Here is a 17,602-nt window from a genome sequence, read left to right on the forward strand (position 1 = left end):
GCAGCTATCCAGTAGCTATCCAGTGAAGCAAGCACCTCCATTTCCATTTATTATATACTGCAAAACAAATATAAAAAGTAGATTTTACTGTCTATTTTATTTTCCTTATCCAGTTGATGTAAAAGTTGAATTTGTAATAGCCACAAAAATGTTAGCGTCTTTTGGCTGGTACATATTTACCCGCACATGTTATTTATATAAAATTATATAAATTTACTATAGTTAAGTGATTTAATGAGGTGAAATTGTATGTTAATTAACCATAACTAAGTGTTAAAAGTCTATATATAAACACATATCATGTATTTATTGACTTGGTGTATACACTATATATGAATATGAAGTTTTTACCATTCTAGCACGGTGCGTACAAGTTATTATGCGCTTTTTGTTACACATTCGGCGAAGAATATAAATTTACTTTTTTTTTTCTTTTCTGAATTACGGATTAATGAAGAGATATCATATACTCAAGTGATGAGTAATTTGAAGCTCTTATATAAAAAATTTCCCAAGGATTACGAGATCTATAAAGTTTATGGGTTTAACGCTGTTGATGTTGAATTTACTTTAGTACAATAACATAAAGTTGATGACCACTTATAAAATTATCAATGTATTGTTAAATTCTCTTTTAGCCTCCGTTTGGCCATAAGAATTATTTACTTTATTCCGGATTTTTTTTAACTTTTTTTCGGAATCAGCGTTTGAGAATTCCGAATATAACTTGAAGTTGTATTCCGAAATATCAAAAACTCAAAAAGTTTATTTTTCAAAAAAAATTCACTTTTTATAACTACATTTCACCAAAAACTACAGTTTCAAAAATTATGGCCAAACACAACTCCAACTTCAAAATTCCAAAAAAAAGTGATTTTTTTTTGGTATTTATGAACAAACGGGGCCTTAGTTTTATTTCGTCAGTCAAAGTCATTTATTCCTTTAGTGGTATTATTACTTTAGAATCATGTTGGTTTATTTTAAAAGTGGAAAATAATTCAATTTAATCGAAAGCACGAGTTGAAAGGGAAAAAGAAATCAATTCAATGTCGAACTGTGAGATTCAGCCAATCAACCAAATTTTTATACTTAACATTTACTCTAGCTGGCGAAAATGACATTTAGCAACTATTTCTGGTAACTTGGTTTATTCTTTATTATTTTCGGTTTAAATAAAGCACGCGGAGAACATTGAGTCATCAGTGTGATAACATGGAATCTTATTCCAACCCCACCCACAATTTTTCACTTTTGAAGAATAAAAAATACTACTGTACTACTGTAGTACATAATTTTATTTTTGAGACCAAGAGTAAACCATATTGGCGCACTACATGCACATTTGTTTTATTGCCTTTCAAGCTGAAGTACTATTTTCCTGCAATTCAAAGCTGCATCTGTTTTTTTTTCTTTTATAAATAATTGTACATTAAAAATCATACTAATTCGAGTCACAAATAGTATGATCTATTAAAGAGAAAATTCTTCCTACTAAAATTATTTTTATTTTGAAGTTACGAATTCAAAACCACTAGCTAAGCTAAGGGTGAAGAAGGATATAAGCTAATGAACATGATTCATCCATTAAATTTACTTTTCTGTTTCTTTAGAACTCAATAATACACCTATATCTTAGCTCGACTTCTATTTTTTGATAAAGTAAGTTTAGATAGAACAAAATAAACAAAAAATAATTAAGCTCAAGTCATATCATACGAAATAAAAATAAAAGCAAAAAAAAAAAATTAAATATATAGAATTAATAACATTAGTAGTAGTTGTAGTAATAATAAATAATAAATATAAGTGTTAAAAAAACACCGGTGCACATAATCAAGGTGCCATCTGTTCCAAAAACAAGCGAAAATATCTTTTCATTCCTTTTCTAATTAGAAAAGAAGTTTTCAATTTTTTTGATGAAACACTACTAAAGAAAAGTTTTTCAGTTTCAAAAGTAATTATTTTCAAAAATAATTAAAACCACGATCTTATATAAACAACAATTACTTTTCATAAAAAATAAAACAAAAGAACAAAAAAAAAAAATCCATTGCAATTTAATTAGACCGACGCTACCTACGTATGGTAGATTTCATTGTCATTTATTGCATCAAAGTTATCAAATTATTTTTTATAATGTAAAAAATACTCGATTTTACTCACTGAAAATTACTAAACTATTTTTATAACAAAAGTTTATTCAATTTCGCATAAGAATCATTATGAGGAAAAAATATTTTATATGGCCATGTTCAATTACGGCCCAATCCAAAATCTCATGTCTAAAAGGTTATTGGGCTTACTTATGTTTCGGGTCTTAAATGCCTATGCGAGGGTTTTAGGATTTGAAAGGAAAGAAAACGGACTTTACCGTATAGTACAAATGGGGAGGAGAATATTGAACGACGCATTAAGGACGATCGTAAATGCAGAAAAGAGAGGATTTGCTTCTGCTGAGCTTAAACCTGTCTCTAATGTTATTGCTAATTTCCTCCAAATCATGAAATATCGAGGTTATTATTAACTAACATCTCTGCAACTTATTCTGGATAGTTCTGGTTCAATTTTAGTTTTTTCAGCTCTAAAACCTTCAAAACTGTTGGTGTAGATATTATATGTTTTGTATAAAACATTAAATTGAAATGTCTCTGTTGAAATCTATAGGCAAAAGGCAAATCTGGAATCTGTATGTTTAGACTTATTTGTTTTTTTTTGCAAATTTCCTCTAAATTATGAATTAACGAGGTAATTATTAACGCTTCTCCTAGATTTTGAACTCTAAGATCTTCAATAAGTTTTGGTGTAGATTTTTTTTTTTTTTGGTGGAAAGCATTAAATTGAAATGTCTCTGGTGAAATCTATAAGCAAAAGGCAAATCTGGAATTTGTATGTTTAGACTTATTTGTTTTTGAATGTTTACACCCTGTTTGGGTGGTTGTTACGTATCATTTCATAACGTGTTGTATTGTACTGTATTTTTTTGATGAATACAACTTTTGTGTAGAATCTATGGTTTTCTGTCGTTGCATTATGCCACACATCCACAATTTTGAAGGATAAACCTACAAGAAAAGTGGGGTATGGGTAGAGCTATTATAAAAAGGTAGGGTAAAGGATACAAGAGGATTATTAGATCATGAAATGCCGAGGTCATTATTAGCGCTTCTCCTAGTTTTTGAGCTCTCAATTTTTCATTAAGTATTAGTGTACATTTATTTTGGTATTAAACATCATCAAATGTCTCTGGTGAAATTGTATGCTTAGACTAATTTGTTGAGATGCATACTGTAAACAAGAAGTTGGATCTATATTTTAAGGGAAAATTACGCCGCCTATCCCATACTTTGAGTTTGTTGCCCAATTTGGCTTATATTTGTGTATAAACACCTTTCATAGTTCTATACACTTTTATACAAGGTTGATACATCGTGAATAATGCATTCCCCCCAGGTATAATGTTGTATAATATTTTATATTGGGCTACGTTGCGTAATAATTTATGTTGGGCTGCATATTTTTGAAAATTTCTCTTGTTTTTTTGGTATAAAACATAAAACTGAAATGTCTCTGGTGAAATCTATAGCCAAATGGAAAATCTGGAATTTGTATGCTTATACTAATTTGCTTTTGAATGTATACTGTAAATAAGAAGTTGAATTTATAGTTAATGTGTTATTGATCATTCTTCTTCCACATTATACGAGCTACCATTGTGTTGCCCTGCAAATCTCCTTTTTTAAGATCCTTCCTCCAATATGAGAGAAATCATGTTTATCAATCAAATCAAGGCGTTTAAAATTTTAGAATTTACTGGGCTGCTTACAATGTAACTACACTTTTCAGGTTATATTAAAGACTTTCAAGTACACGATCCTCATAGAGTTGGTAAGATATCTGTTCAACTGCTTGGAAGGGTCAATGATTGCCGAGCTCTCACCTATAGACAGGATATCAAGGCTGCAGCCATTGAGCATTACAAAACACGCACGCTACCAACACGTCAGGTTTGTCCTCCCCCTAAGTAAGACTTTATTTGCCTCCATGTTACCTAGCTCTCATCAGTTATAAGAAAGCCATCAAACATGACCTGCATCAGTGTTCGTTGAGTTTTGAATTTTGAGTTTCGCTATTTTAGTCATTGCCTCATATAATGTATTCCTGTTTCATGTCTTCTCTGTTTGAAATTTGTTCACCAAATGGTAATCTGTTCATCTCTGCTTTTAGTTTTTTCCTCTGTCTGAATGTGTTAGGTCTTGGACGCTTCCCCTCTCTTTGAGTATTTTAGCAATGTCCTACATTTGTTTTTTGGTTTCATTTGACTTGCATGTCTTTCTTTCTAATCACTTTATCAGAAAATTATTTTGCTGTATAATTTCTTATGTTTCAAATTCATCCTGTTTGGGATTTTTTCTTCTTAAATACTTGAAAACTAATTGATCATTGGAAAATTTTAAAGTTAGGGGATAATTGTTGAAAAAGCAGAGGCAGAAGCATCACAAATTTCTAAGTTGCAGTGTAATAGTAAGCCACTTGGCACTTTGAGGATGAAAAGATACGTGATAATCTGCACGTTGTTCTTCTTTTATGTATTTCGGATACATTAAGTCATCTTCACCACAATTTAATAAGGATTAATTACCGAAAAGTTCATTCTCGTTAATATCAATCTAATTTATGAAATCCTCAAACAGTCGAAATTTGAAGATCGTGAAACCAAACTGTGGATAAGTTGTCTTGTCCACAGTTGTCCGACGTTTAAACGCCATCTCCAATTCATGTGTATTTGTTTTAAATGCATATTGTTAGGACCTCAACCACGAAGTTATTCATAATATACAATCCCATTTCTTTTTATTTCACTTTTGAATTTATGAACAACAGAGTGTTCAATTGTTGCATGAATTCGATCTCCCTACAAATAAATAAGTGATAAAAAATGAGTCAGTAAAAGTCATGTTATAGAAAACAGAACACAACTAATTTGTTCAAAAATCGAAACATTTTGGGTGAGATTAAATTGTTAAAAACAGTTTTTTGAAGAAAATATTATAACTATCAAGTGATACAACAGACTGGCTGAAATCCATAATTTGTGATGGTCCGAACAATATGCATTTAAGATAAATACACATGAATTGGCGTTGGCGTTTACACATCGGACAACTGTGGACAAGACAACTTATTCACAGTTTCATTTCACTATCTTCAGATTTCGACCGTTTGAGGATTTGATAAATTAGATTGACTTTAATGAGAATGAACTTTTCGGTAATTAATCCTTATTATTTGTGATGAAGATGATTTAATGCATACGAAGCACATAAAAGAAGAATAGCGTGCAAATCAGTGTTGTCACAGGCGCACTTAAGCCCTGAAGCGAGGCTCAAAACATGTTAAGCGCTTCGCCTCGCTTTATGTGTGCTTCAATGTATTATCAAGGCTCCAAGACACACTTTTCCTTGCCAATGAGCCTCTCTTGAAGAGATGACACTAGATAATGATATTTCACTTTATCATTACGTTTTTACAATTTGTTAGCCCATATATTTGTTATTCATGCTTACTATTATTAGTCTTGGGCTAAACATATATGTATTTTTATTTTTGCACCATTGCGCCTTTTTTCATTGAAGCCCGCGCTTTATTTGCGCTTAAAGCCCCAACTGACCTTAGAGCTTTTTTGTGCTTTTCGCTTTTGATAACACTGGTGCAAATTATCATGTACCTTTTGAAGTAATTCAATCGATATAGGGGACAATTGGTTTTTCACGATCAGTAACCTGCCACATTCGAACAACTTGAACCTTCAACTTCCAGTTCATTTTAGTACTGGAAACTTCACGTATGTAATTAAGTCTTGCCATATTTTGCATCGTGTGTTTGTACAAAAGTATCTGTGAGTCATATTGTAATGAGAAGAGATAGTTTGCGGCAATCCTTTTTCCCAAAGGCCAAGATTGAAAATATATTGTTTAGGCGTGGAAATTGTTGTTTTAAAGTGAGAAGTAACCGTGAGAACCATGTGTGAATCATGTAGAGGGACATGAACAACAGTTGAGAAGTTGTATCCGATTTTTTAGTAGCTAATTTTTGGTTTTGGATAAAGTTGTATCCGTTTTGAATTAAAAAATTTAATTATTATTTGAAAATCTGTTAGTTCTTTATCCTTTTTTTTTTTTGGAGCACTCTCCTAAAAGTGGCTCGCTCACATTGCCGGTCCCAAGCCCGGATAAAGGAGGAGGGTTGCCGAGGGTCAATCGGAAACAGCCTCCCTACCCAGGTAGGGGTAAGGCTGCGTACATCTTACCCTCCCCAGACCCCACTATTGTGGGTTTACACTGGGTTTGATATGATATGATGACTCTCCTAAAAGTGGCTTATTATTATGCTGCCTCTGCTTATATATATAGATTAATTGTAGTTACTTAATTAATGTTAATTGTTGTAATAACTTTTAATTAGTTGTTTTTTTTTGTTAATTAGTTAAGGGTTGAATATCACTAATCACAAAAACCATATCAAATTTCGATGTTAAAATTTATAAAATATAGACAACATAAATTTTAAACTTACTAGAATAGTATAAAATTTCTTTAAAAGACTTGAAGTAACGATGATATGAACTTCAAACTTACAAAAAAAGGGTATGGATCATCTACCATGCTTACAAAATAGACTTGATAAAGAATTTTTTTTTAGGGTCATGTAAATTCAATATATAAATATGAAAACTCTTGAAAAAAACGAATAACAAACGATGAACTTTAAACCTACCATACTAACAAAGAAAACTTGAAAAACAAATTAGGGTTTAGCGCCTTGTAAAGATATAATTTGAAAGATCCTTGAAAAAAATACCATACTAACAAAAAGGCAAAAAAAAAAAAAAGGCCTGTTAAAAAGAACTAGAGTTTAGGTCTTGTAGTTGAGAATTATAAAACACGAACATTACCACCACGTCAGGTTTGTGTCCTCCCCTAAGTAGGACTTTCGATGCTACGGGACTCTCATCAGTTATAAAAAGGCCATCAAACATAAGCTGCATCATTGTTCATTGAATTATGCCAGTCTAGGCTTTGCTTCATATAATGTACTCAGTAAATCCTATTTAATATCTTCTCTCTGTTTGACTGGTATTGTTCACTAAGTGCTAATCTGCTCAGCTCTGCTTTTAGTTTTTGCTCTGTTTGACTATGTTTAAGGTCTTGGACCATAGTCCCTTTCTCTACAGTGTTGTCAAAGGCGTGCTTAAGCCTTTAAGCGAGTCGCAAAACATGTTGAGCACTTTGCTTTGCGAGGCACTTCAGCGTCGTCATCAAAGCTCTAAGGCATTCTTTTTCTTGCCAACGAGTGTAATTCTGAGGAGGCGATACTAAATAATTGATATTTCATTTTATCGTATTTATTTTTCAATTTCTTTGTCCATATATTTTTCAATCTTTGAATTATTAGTCTTGGACGACACAAGTATTTGTGTTTTCTTCTCTATTTGCGCCTTTCTTAATAAAAGCCCACACTTTTTTTGTGCTTTGCGATTAGAGGCCCAACAAACCTTAGCTTTTTTTGAGCATTTCGCCTTTAATAACACTGTTTCTCTAAGAGGGTGTTTGGATTGGCTTTTTACAAAAAGCTTATAAGCTAAAAGCCATTAGTTGGGCATACTCAACTTTTGGTGCTTAGTTTATTTTTCTACTTTTTTTTTGCCTAAAAGTAAGTGCTTAAAAATACTTCTTATCTTTTCCAAACACCACAAAAAGTGGATCAGAATAGTACCTTTTCCTAGCAGAGTGGTAATTTTTTTCTAGGTGAAACTGAGAATGCTTCTTGCTATTACTAGAGGTGTTTTAAGGTAGTGAACATTGAGAATGGGGGATACACAATCCACAAAACATAAAATTGGTGTGGGACTTCACGAAGAGCTCCTTGAGGGGGGCATCATTTCTGTTTCATCTTATCTTCCTCTCCATACCTTATGAATTCCCCAATCTTAAACACTTCTTCTGGAGTACACCTCTCATGATGGCTGTCCGGGCCTGGACAAGAGGATATTCATCTTGAAAAGTTACCAGTTCCCGAAAAAAAAAAAAAAAAGGATATTCATCTTGAGTTGCAATAGTAGCGTCCCTAACTAGCAAGTACTGCGCTGACAGCTTCCTGTGTTTTTTTAAAGTATTTTAGGTATAAAATTCATGTATATGTGGATATCTATCATGGACGATAATTTCTTATCTTGATCATAGTTTCAAGTGCAAATAGAGAGAAGGCTGCCTCCCTTAGATATTCCATTTTAATTTGTACCAACCATCTTTAGGTGCTTACACCATACTCGGGTCTTGCTCGCTGATTCTGACTTATTACATGAAATGTTTGCTTAGTGTAAATGGAAACGTAATGCTTCCATATGTGCATGAAAGCTGCCCCGATGGGAGGGGCTGGGTATTAGTTGTCATATACTCATACTAATATGGCTAATTCTCATTACCTGAAGGAAGCTTGGTACTTTGTTGTTACATATTCATCGCTTATGTGTGGTTTGCGGGCTATTGCACAGGAGCGGGGCTTACCTTGTGCGCACCCAAAGGGTAGCGGCTGCGGGTTTCCTTGTCATAAAAAAAAAATACATATTTAACAAATTCTCATTACCGGAAGGGAACACGGACTTTGCAGTTTCACGTGGTAGTGGAATACACATATAATATCATGTGAATGAAACAGCTGTCCATAAATGTGAACTTGTAAGATATGGAGAATAGTCTTGCCCGTCTACCTTCCGAGATCTGTCAAGTGTCAATGATGTACTACAAATAATTGTGGTCGAACTAAGGTTGTGTTGCACAACCTGTTTTATCATGAAGCTCTTTTACATACGTTATATCGAGGCGGGACTAGGCCAATTTATCCTCTCTGCTGCACTTACTGACCAACAGATCAACAACTTCCTCTTCCTGTGGCATTTATTTTTCACTTCTTCTTTCCCAGTTTCTGAATATACTGTCATCTGTACTTTCCAAACCCAGCTCCTACTGGATATCTATCCATTTACCACACTCACTCATTATATCTCTGCCTGCTGCTCTTCTTTTGAGTTCCTGCTTTACCAAGACGTGTGGAAAGAATTTCCAAAATTGCCTTTTGTCTCCACTTTCAGACCAACCTCTTTACTATCTTTTCCTTTCAAAATAATCATTTTCAGCCATCTTTCTGTTTTCAGACACCAACCTTTATATCATTTTATGTCCAAAAAGAACCATTTGGAGCTATCTTTCTATCTTGGGACAATGAAGCAGAAGGAAGTATCTTTGAACAGAAAAAGCTATCGTGTAGATGTGTTACCTGGGCTTACACCTCCATTGTCCAAGAGTACTATACCCACAAGGAGTTCTCAAGTTACAATAGTTATCTATTAAAGTGAATACATATCTTTAAGTTGCATGCTGTGGTAGAGTGTGGAGCCAAATTTAAGTTGCACTGGCAGAGATTATGTTTTTAGTTCTCTGCTTTTCTTGCAGGGTATAGGCATAGGCTACATTTTCATTTCTTACCTCTTTATCTTCCTTCCATTCTTCTTCTTGCCCGTCAACATAGTTTTTTTCGAAGTTCCATTTAGATTTATTTTTTCTTCTAAAAAAACATGATTTTACTTTAAGATAATGAAAGCATACGCTTTGAGAAGTCACCCATTGCTGCCGCATTAGATGCTTTATTGTACTTTGAACTCAAGACACATATACCTGTTAGCACCTCTTACACATATATACCTGATATGCTTTAACATCCTACTATCCAAGTCAGGTTCTTGTCACCTCCTTTTCTTACTTATGACCAAGAACTTGTTACTAACTTTATTTCTATTGATCTATTCCTCTTCTTGCAGTGGGGATATGTTGTAATTACAACACCAAATGGAGTTTTGGATCACGAAGAAGCTCAGCGGCAAAATGTGGGTGGACAAGTTATTGGCTACTTCTATTGAACAAGTTCAGACATGGTTGAAAGGTGGCAAAAGTATTGTTCTGCTTATCATCTGTTCTGTACATTGTGGCTTTGCTAGCAAGGAAGATTTAAACATGCAAGCAGCCTTGCCTTCCCAAAGAACCCTAAATGGAAGTGGATTGTCCTTTCTATGGCCAATAGGGAATAAAACATGAGATTCCTCTTGAATTTCTCTATTTGCTTGTCTTAGATATACTTCGAGCTTTCGATGATATTTGGGTTGAGACTTTTGAGCGAAAAGGTTTCTGTGCTCAAACTCTATGAGATCATAACAGCCTTCATGGGAAAAACATCAGAAATGTTCAACGCGTGCCATCTTAATTTAAATATGGAGCATGATTTTCCTGTCGCTTGGTGATCGAACTGTTTCTCATGGTGTAGTGTTGGATTTTAATAATGTATATATGATGAGCGTTGGAGGGAAAATGTTTGTGATCTAATGTCCGTGGCTGGAGGCCTCAGGCCTAAGACCCAGAAAGATGTAAACGAATTTTCAATCTTGGCCTAATATATGACAAGAATGTCAAGAAGGGCAGTGATATCAGCTTTTTCCATATTAGCCAAGATCAATTTGACATCCACTAATGCTAACTGTAAACTAATCTGAATAACAAACTCATAGTCGATGCAACTTAACCCTAAATAATTTCCCGAAATTTTAGAAGGTATCAGTATCAATGACAGAACTCAAATTTTTCCAAGACTACTTTAAACGGTATAAAGTTTAAACACCATGGACCATGACGAGACATAATGAAAGGTACGCCTCACTTTCTTTTTAGTTGCAACATGAATTCACTCCATGGGCAGGATAAACAAGGTAAGGTAAGGCTACACTTCACACAAGAAGTATGGCTCCACTCTTCTAGCCAAGGAGTTAGACCAACCCAGATAGACCACATTATGGCCGATGGGATTAGGAAAGAAGCAACTGATTGATTAAGCGCACTAACCAGAAAGCCGTTGTGCGTTAGCGCATCCGTTTTCTTGCTAGGGCAAGCACAAGGTATAGCTTAACGGAATGAAACAGAATTAGTGTATTAAGCAAGTACGGAAAAGCTGAAAAAGGGAATTCAGGCGATGTTCTCAAGTCTAGTTAACGAAGCCGAGAGGGAAAAGATGTAAGGAAGGGCTTACAACATAAACTGAAGAAATACTCAAAACTAATTTTCAATATCTCTGCATTTTGAACAAGAATGTAAATACTTCAGCAATAAGTTTCTTTTCTAACCGAGAAATCCCCGAGGGCTAGTGGCACAGGGTTGTACACTCGGTGGGTAACAAGTGCATAAACTGCACATGAACATCGACAAATAAGGCTTTACATCTAAAGCTTCTGTGCAGTGTTTCACTTCTCCATTTCAAATCCACGCAGAATAGCACGAGAAAAACTTTCTACCTTGAACACAGAGTTATTACTCACATTAACTGAGCAGGGGAAAGCATGAGCTTGGAAGGTGCTTTCCGCAGAGACAGCCCCATCCACCAGTTATAAGTTATAAGCTACTCTTTACATGATATCAGACTACATTAATGCTCTCTCTATCTCCCATATGGAAACCAACTAGTAAATTAACTAACTACACTGCAAAGTACATTTACACAGTCCTCCAATTTAACAATGACCAAACACAGTCAGGCCACAGAATGTAAGTCAGGAGGGATGAAGTTATTATCCAGTTAACCAGAATTCTTTTCCACTATGGACTTTCAAAATAAGAATTCATGTATGCAGTATGCCACCCACTACTTTTTCTTATACAATCAACCTAATTAGGTAGAACAGTCAGCTCACCTGAACAATGAGAATACATCAAATTGTTGTGTAATCTACCAGGATATTTTGCCACTTGTAGACTTGCAAAGAAAAGCTCCTTAGGCACCCTTACCCCCATCCCCAGGTGCAACATGTTAAATTTACCATCAGTAGCATTTTGCAAAAACTACTACCTCCAATTTACCATTACAAATGCTTCCTCCTATGCTATGCATCAAGGAAAACATAGCTGACCGTTCACATTTAGAAATTTTCGGCTTTAACACTTCATGCTGCAAAGATGAAGTCAAATCCATCTTAACTTCTGACTTCAGTTTATAACATCTAATATCCATAATGCTTATGCTTTGTCAATACCTTTATCATCATGCCGACGTGAATGACAGATGATTGAAATCATCTGACAGAAAATTTTAACTATCACACAAAAAGAAGTGCCAAAAAAACAATTCTACAAATATCAAACCTATTCAAAAATTAGCTTTGCACGACAAACTCAGGCTTGTAACAACTATCCACAAATTAGCTTAGCACAATGTTGCTTTCTGTTTTGTTGTGCAACATGAAGTCATTCCAATTTAGAACTCCAAGGATAAAACAATAGAAGGCTCCACCCAGTACATATGGCTCTAGTCTGCCTTTTGTTTTATTTTCTATTTCTGCTAATCAAGTATAGTTCATATGGCTCTCGTTCCTAATTATTTAAAGATGTCTAGAGTGGCATACAACATTGATTGGAATTCACATCAACAGCCTCTATTACTCAGATTACTATTTAAATTGGTTGAATCATAAACAAACATGCAAATACTAGAGTAATTAGCTATTGCAACTTACCATAAAAAATATACACAAAAACATCTCTTCTATTAAGTTATTATAAAGTTATAACCCAATAGTTTTCCCACTTTTGGACTTCTCAATGAAGAAAATCCATTTATGCAACATGTGATCCTCTTCTCTCTCGCGCGGACTAAAATTGATAAGGTGGATGACTATTAAACTGCAAAGGTCCAACTATCTAATGTGTGTTATAGTAAGAATGATATGATACAGTCAGCTAACTAGAACTATACGAGCATACCAAATTGGCGCGGTTGTATTTAAGTAGGAATCTTAGCTGCGTACAAAATTGTGAAGACTAATAGCTTGTTTGGCCAAACTTCTAAAAATAGCTTATTTTAAAAAGTACTTTTTTCAAAAGTACTTTTCAAAAAAGTACTTTTGGCTAAAAGCAGTTTGTGTTTGGCCAATTAATTTAAAAAAATACTTTTGAGCAGCAATTAATGTTTGACCAAGCTTTTAAAAAGTATTTCTATGTGTATTTTTCTCAAAAGTACTTTTCAAAAAAGTGCTTTTGGGCAAAAGTTATTTTTTTTTAGCTTCTAACAAACTGCTTCTGCTACTCCCAAAAAGCACTTATTTTCTCCCAAAAACTTGGCCAAACACCTCATTTTTTTTAAAAAAAAATAAGCACTCATTGAAAAAATAAGTACTTTTGTTTTGGGAGGGGAGGAATAAGCTTGGCCAAACAGGCTATAAAGCACCAAGACAACTTTGCAACTCCCAGATGCAACATTTTAAAACTATTGTCAATGCAAATTGCAAAAACTATGTCATTGACATGTGAGTCATGCAGTACTCAAAAATGTTTTTCATAGCTGTGCAAACTAAATTTATGCAACGAAAACACAGGTGACCACTAACACTTCCGCAGATAAGCATTTAACTTCAATATTCAGTTATAACACTCAGTTTCATTATTATCCATCAATCGTCTATTCCTTATCATCATAAAGACATGCGTGGCAGAAAGTTGAAGTCCATAAACAGGACATTTTGGTATCCAAAACCCGTAACTGTTCACAAGGGAGAAGTGCCAAAAGGATGTTATAATCAATTAAAACTCTTCGAAAATTAGCTTGACACAACAATGGTCAAGCTTGTATAGAACGAAGCAGCCATTCTTATTCTCTTACTCTCCCCTCCCAATATAAGAATCCCCATCTTTATTTTCTTTTAACCGAGCATGATCTATTCTAATTTCAATCCTCTGTTTCATACCGATTAACTATCCCAACCGGACAGCTTTGTCTTCACAAGCACCAACCATGCAATCCAACACCATGAGTTCAAAGGTAATGAGCAGATATATTAAAAAGTCAGTTTAGATACGATACGACCAGACAACGTATACAATACCAACATGCACATTAAGGTATCAACACAAAAATTCTGCAAACCATCAAGCAAAACAAAATAACTCCACCAACAAAAGCGAGTTAAAATATACATTAAAGACGTTCCATTTCAAAAGGAAATAGAGAGAACTCCACATACTGTGTCACAATATACCAATTGCGCAGCCTCATTATTAACATGAAAAATCTTTATTTTCTCAATTACCCACGCGCCTTCAGCTCAGCAAGGCGCCTGGTTAGATCATCCTCGTCAACTTTCTCAGCATCCTTAGTAGGAATAGCATGGCCAGCTGCTTGTGGAAGCCCAACAGATACCTCAAGGCCGTAATCATCTGCCACCTGGTGCATTAGACTGTTAACCTGGTCCTCCGGAGTCGACAACGACGTACTTCCAGCCATTGAACTCTCCATAAACTCAGCTTGAACTTCCATATTAACGAACTGGCGCTCAAATGAATCCATCGTCTCAGACATCTTTTGAAGATTACCTGTATTTAGAGATTGGCAAAATTAGCTCATAAAATCATAACTCGCCCAACCCGCTCAAGTTTGGGCCCGCCCATTTCATATTTAGCCCAAAATTAATCCATGAGAATTCTTGTCATGTTTATCTTCAAAGCTATATTGAATTAGATTAATTTAATATTTCCAAATTAAAATCTAGACTAGATATTCGAAAACTATACCGAAAAAAACTAAAAGTTACAATTCTTCCCATATTAAAAATGAACGTTACGACAAAAAAATTATAAAAGAACTACTAAAGCAATTAAAACTTAGTAAAAATTGAGCGGGTTGAGTTTTAACCCACTTTTTAGCCCATTTCAACCCAAATAACTTTTCCGCCATACCTGTATTGAGAGAGGACTCAAGTGATTTGACGATATTGCCCATAGATTTACTAATCGTGCTCATTTTCGCCTGAGTATCAAGTCTAGCCACAACAGCATCGAGACGTGAAGATAAACGGAGATAATTCATCTGTTCACTCCGTTTACGGATTGCGTTTTCAGCGTATATTCTAGCACCATCCATGTTACCTTTTTCTATTGCTTTTTTCACCTTAAGTTTCTCCGATTTTTCATCTTTTTCACATTTTCGGGCTTGACGTTGAAGACTCTTTGATGTGAATTTGAGTTCCATGATCTGATTCATCAATTTCTCTGTGTTTCCCATGTTGATAAATTGTTTCGAATTGTGGATGTGATTTGGGGATTTTTGCCTTTGATTGATCAACTTGGATCGAATTTTTGTATTTTATTAGGGTTTGTAGACTCAGATATTTTCCTGGAAATTACTTGGATACTCGCTTCCGAGTAATGGCATCTACGGTCAGAAATAATTGTAGCGTCTTTTATTTCGATATAAGTCGTCAGATCAACGAAACACGCATGTGGTGGGCCCATGAGATCAGTCGACCGTTGTAAAAAGTCTTTACATCTTTACCTAAATTGACGTTGGTATCTCCTTTTTAGAGGTTTGGGCTAGAGTTGTCTCTTATCTACGAGAGATGTTTATTTTGGTCCCTAAAATAAAACGCTTAGCATATTTAATCTCTTAATTATATTAAAATGGAGTATTTTTTATTTTTTTAATAGGACCCGTTTAAAAAGTAACGGTGCTAAACTCTTCTGACACTCACGTGACTCGTAAGAGGTTAAATTCATCGGACAAAATGCAAAGTAAAGTAATGGCATTTCTCTCTAAAAAAAAAAAGGGGGAAACTTACATAAACATCTACATTTTATAAGCTCTTAACAATATATAGCTACAAGTTTGTAATTTACAAACCGTATATACCTTTTAAGTGGTTTCGGCTATATTTCTTTTTTTAAATATAGCGAAATACATGTATCATAAAAGAGTGGAGTAAATCCTTTAAATACACGAATAAGTTGTGTATTTCATTGTATTTATATACTGATAATCCTTTTGTTTTCGTTGTATTTCAGTGTTTACACTTAGAAAATGACAAAATGAAGAAAATACATTGCAATTAAAGAGGAAGAATACAATTAAAACTGGTCGGATCTTCGGTAAAATACAAAATACCACTGTATTTACACTAAAAGAATGAAGAATACATTCAAATCCTTTTAAAAATACACTGTATTTACTCAGATTTGAGATAGATTTTGGTCAAATACAAAAAATACAATAAAAGAATAACGAATACACTCAGATCTGATATACAAGAAGGAGAAGAAGCCATAGATTCCGGTCTAATCTCCTGTCAAATACAAAAAAATACAGTAAGAAAATGATGAATACACTCAAATATATCTGAGATACAAGAAGGAGAAGAAGCCATGAATTCCAATCTCCACCTTCATCAATGCCAGCTGGGCAATCATTTAGAATAAAATCAAGTCCACTTTCATCACGAGCTTTTAAAGCATCCACAAGTCAAACCAATGCTTTCCTACCAAACCCAATTGGCAATTAGGTCTAGGCTTGAAAATACATAACAACTCAAAATTAGACCACTTTTTATCATGTACAAGTGCCTCATCAAGTCTACAATCACCATTAAGAACCTCCACAACAGAGTAATTAACCCAATTTTGTAGCCCTAAAAGTAGGTCAAGGTTACATAGGCCCACATCGCAACCCATAGCGACTATAGAGAATCCTAAACGGGCTAAGGAGAGACTGATATTTGCAGTGGTAGTGATTTTACTAACTCCGCCTTTGTCGGAGATAATAACGACAACTTTTGGGGTATTTCCAGCGAGTTGAGGCTTGCAGTTGTATTGAAGGATTGAATGGATGGAAGGATAGAAGTTTCTAGAAGGTTGGAAGGTGGGGTTGGTTTTTAAGGTTTTGGGGGATAAGGAATTGGAAGGGGTAAAGGACGAGGGTGTAGGGTTAAAGAAATAGTAGGGAGCCGTCGTGAGATTTGGGAGTAGAATTTGAGCGTGTGGATACAATAGCTATAAGCAGTAAATTGAAAGTTCACTGTAGCTACTAAAAGTAATTAAATTAAATAGTAGTTGTTAATCATAAATACCTCTTACATTTAGTTATGGAATGTAAAAATTCCAAAATAAAAATAAAAAAGATATTAGCAAAACAACTCATAATATTTGAATTATATGGTTGGTAACCAACTCTTAAACGGTAATCTAGCAGCACACATAGAACCATTCCACTTATTTTGAAAGCATGTGAATATAACCTTTTTTTTTTAAATGTAAAAAAAAAAAAAAAAAAAAAAAAAAAAAAAAAAACTTTTAACAACTGTTATAAATTATCTTAATTGGTGGAGCGACTCCAAATTTTTTCGGAAGCATGTGAATGCAAATTTCAATATATTAGATAAAGTTTCTGCCTGTTTTAAACAATGAGTTTCTTCTTCTTCCAGCCAATTGAAGCTTTTTCTACAGAGAGGCTAGGGCTTTTTTCGGTGAAGTGTTTTTGCATATGAAGTTGGGTGAAAGGCGAATGAGTTTAGTACTTTTGTCTGATGGGTTTAGCCTCTTGCAAGTCACGTGAGTGTCACATGGGTCTAGCACCGTTACTTTTTAAATGGGTTCTGTTAGGGAGACCAACAATGCTCCACTTTAGCATAGTTAAGGGATTAAATATGTTAAGCATTATATTTAAGGGACCAAAATGAACTTACTCCCAT

The 17,602-nt window shown here is 34.3% G+C and overlaps 2 protein-coding genes and 1 pseudogene across 2 annotated transcripts; 1 reads left to right on the plus strand and 2 right to left on the minus strand.

The window, feature by feature from the left end:
• Window positions 1–2,352: 2,352 nt before the first annotated feature.
• On the plus strand, window positions 2,353–10,342 carry LOC132055368 (small ribosomal subunit protein uS8my-like). The gene is made up of 3 exons (XM_059447148.1): window positions 2,353–2,513; window positions 3,844–4,004; window positions 9,875–10,342. The coding sequence occupies exons 1-3, from the start codon at window positions 2,384–2,386 to the stop codon at window positions 9,971–9,973; spliced, it is 390 nt and encodes a 129-aa protein (XP_059303131.1). The 5' UTR covers window positions 2,353–2,383; the 3' UTR covers window positions 9,974–10,342.
• Window positions 10,343–13,901: 3,559 nt separating this feature from the next.
• Window positions 13,902–15,304, minus strand: LOC132055367 (ESCRT-related protein CHMP1A). The gene is made up of 2 exons (XM_059447147.1): window positions 14,823–15,304; window positions 13,902–14,459 (listed from the first exon to the last, which is right to left on the minus strand). The coding sequence occupies exons 1-2, from the start codon at window positions 15,145–15,147 to the stop codon at window positions 14,173–14,175; spliced, it is 612 nt and encodes a 203-aa protein (XP_059303130.1). The 5' UTR covers window positions 15,148–15,304; the 3' UTR covers window positions 13,902–14,172.
• An 889-nt stretch (window positions 15,305–16,193) lies between these two features.
• LOC132058608 (septum site-determining protein minD homolog, chloroplastic-like) lies at window positions 16,194–17,602 on the minus strand (annotated as a pseudogene).

This window comes from Lycium ferocissimum, chromosome 5 (assembly GCF_029784015.1).
Source record: "Lycium ferocissimum isolate CSIRO_LF1 chromosome 5, AGI_CSIRO_Lferr_CH_V1, whole genome shotgun sequence".
Taxonomy (NCBI): Eukaryota; Viridiplantae; Streptophyta; class Magnoliopsida; order Solanales; family Solanaceae; genus Lycium; species Lycium ferocissimum.

Excerpts from the sequence above, each read along its gene's own strand:
- LOC132055367 (XM_059447147.1), bottom strand. The coding sequence starts at position 15,147 with ATGGGAAACACAGAGAAATTGATGAATCAGATCATGGAACTCAAATTC. Across the intron at positions 14,460-14,822 it reads TGAGTCCTCTCTCAATACAG|GTAATCTTCAAAAGATGTCT; the intron begins GTATGGCGGAAA and ends CTCTAAATACAG.
- LOC132055368 (XM_059447148.1), top strand. The coding sequence starts at position 2,384 with ATGGGGAGGAGAATATTGAACGACGCATTAAGGACGATCGTAAATGCA. Across the intron at positions 2,514-3,843 it reads CCAAATCATGAAATATCGAG|GTTATATTAAAGACTTTCAA; the intron begins GTTATTATTAAC and ends TACACTTTTCAG. Across the intron at positions 4,005-9,874 it reads GCACGCTACCAACACGTCAG|TGGGGATATGTTGTAATTAC; the intron begins GTTTGTCCTCCC and ends CTCTTCTTGCAG.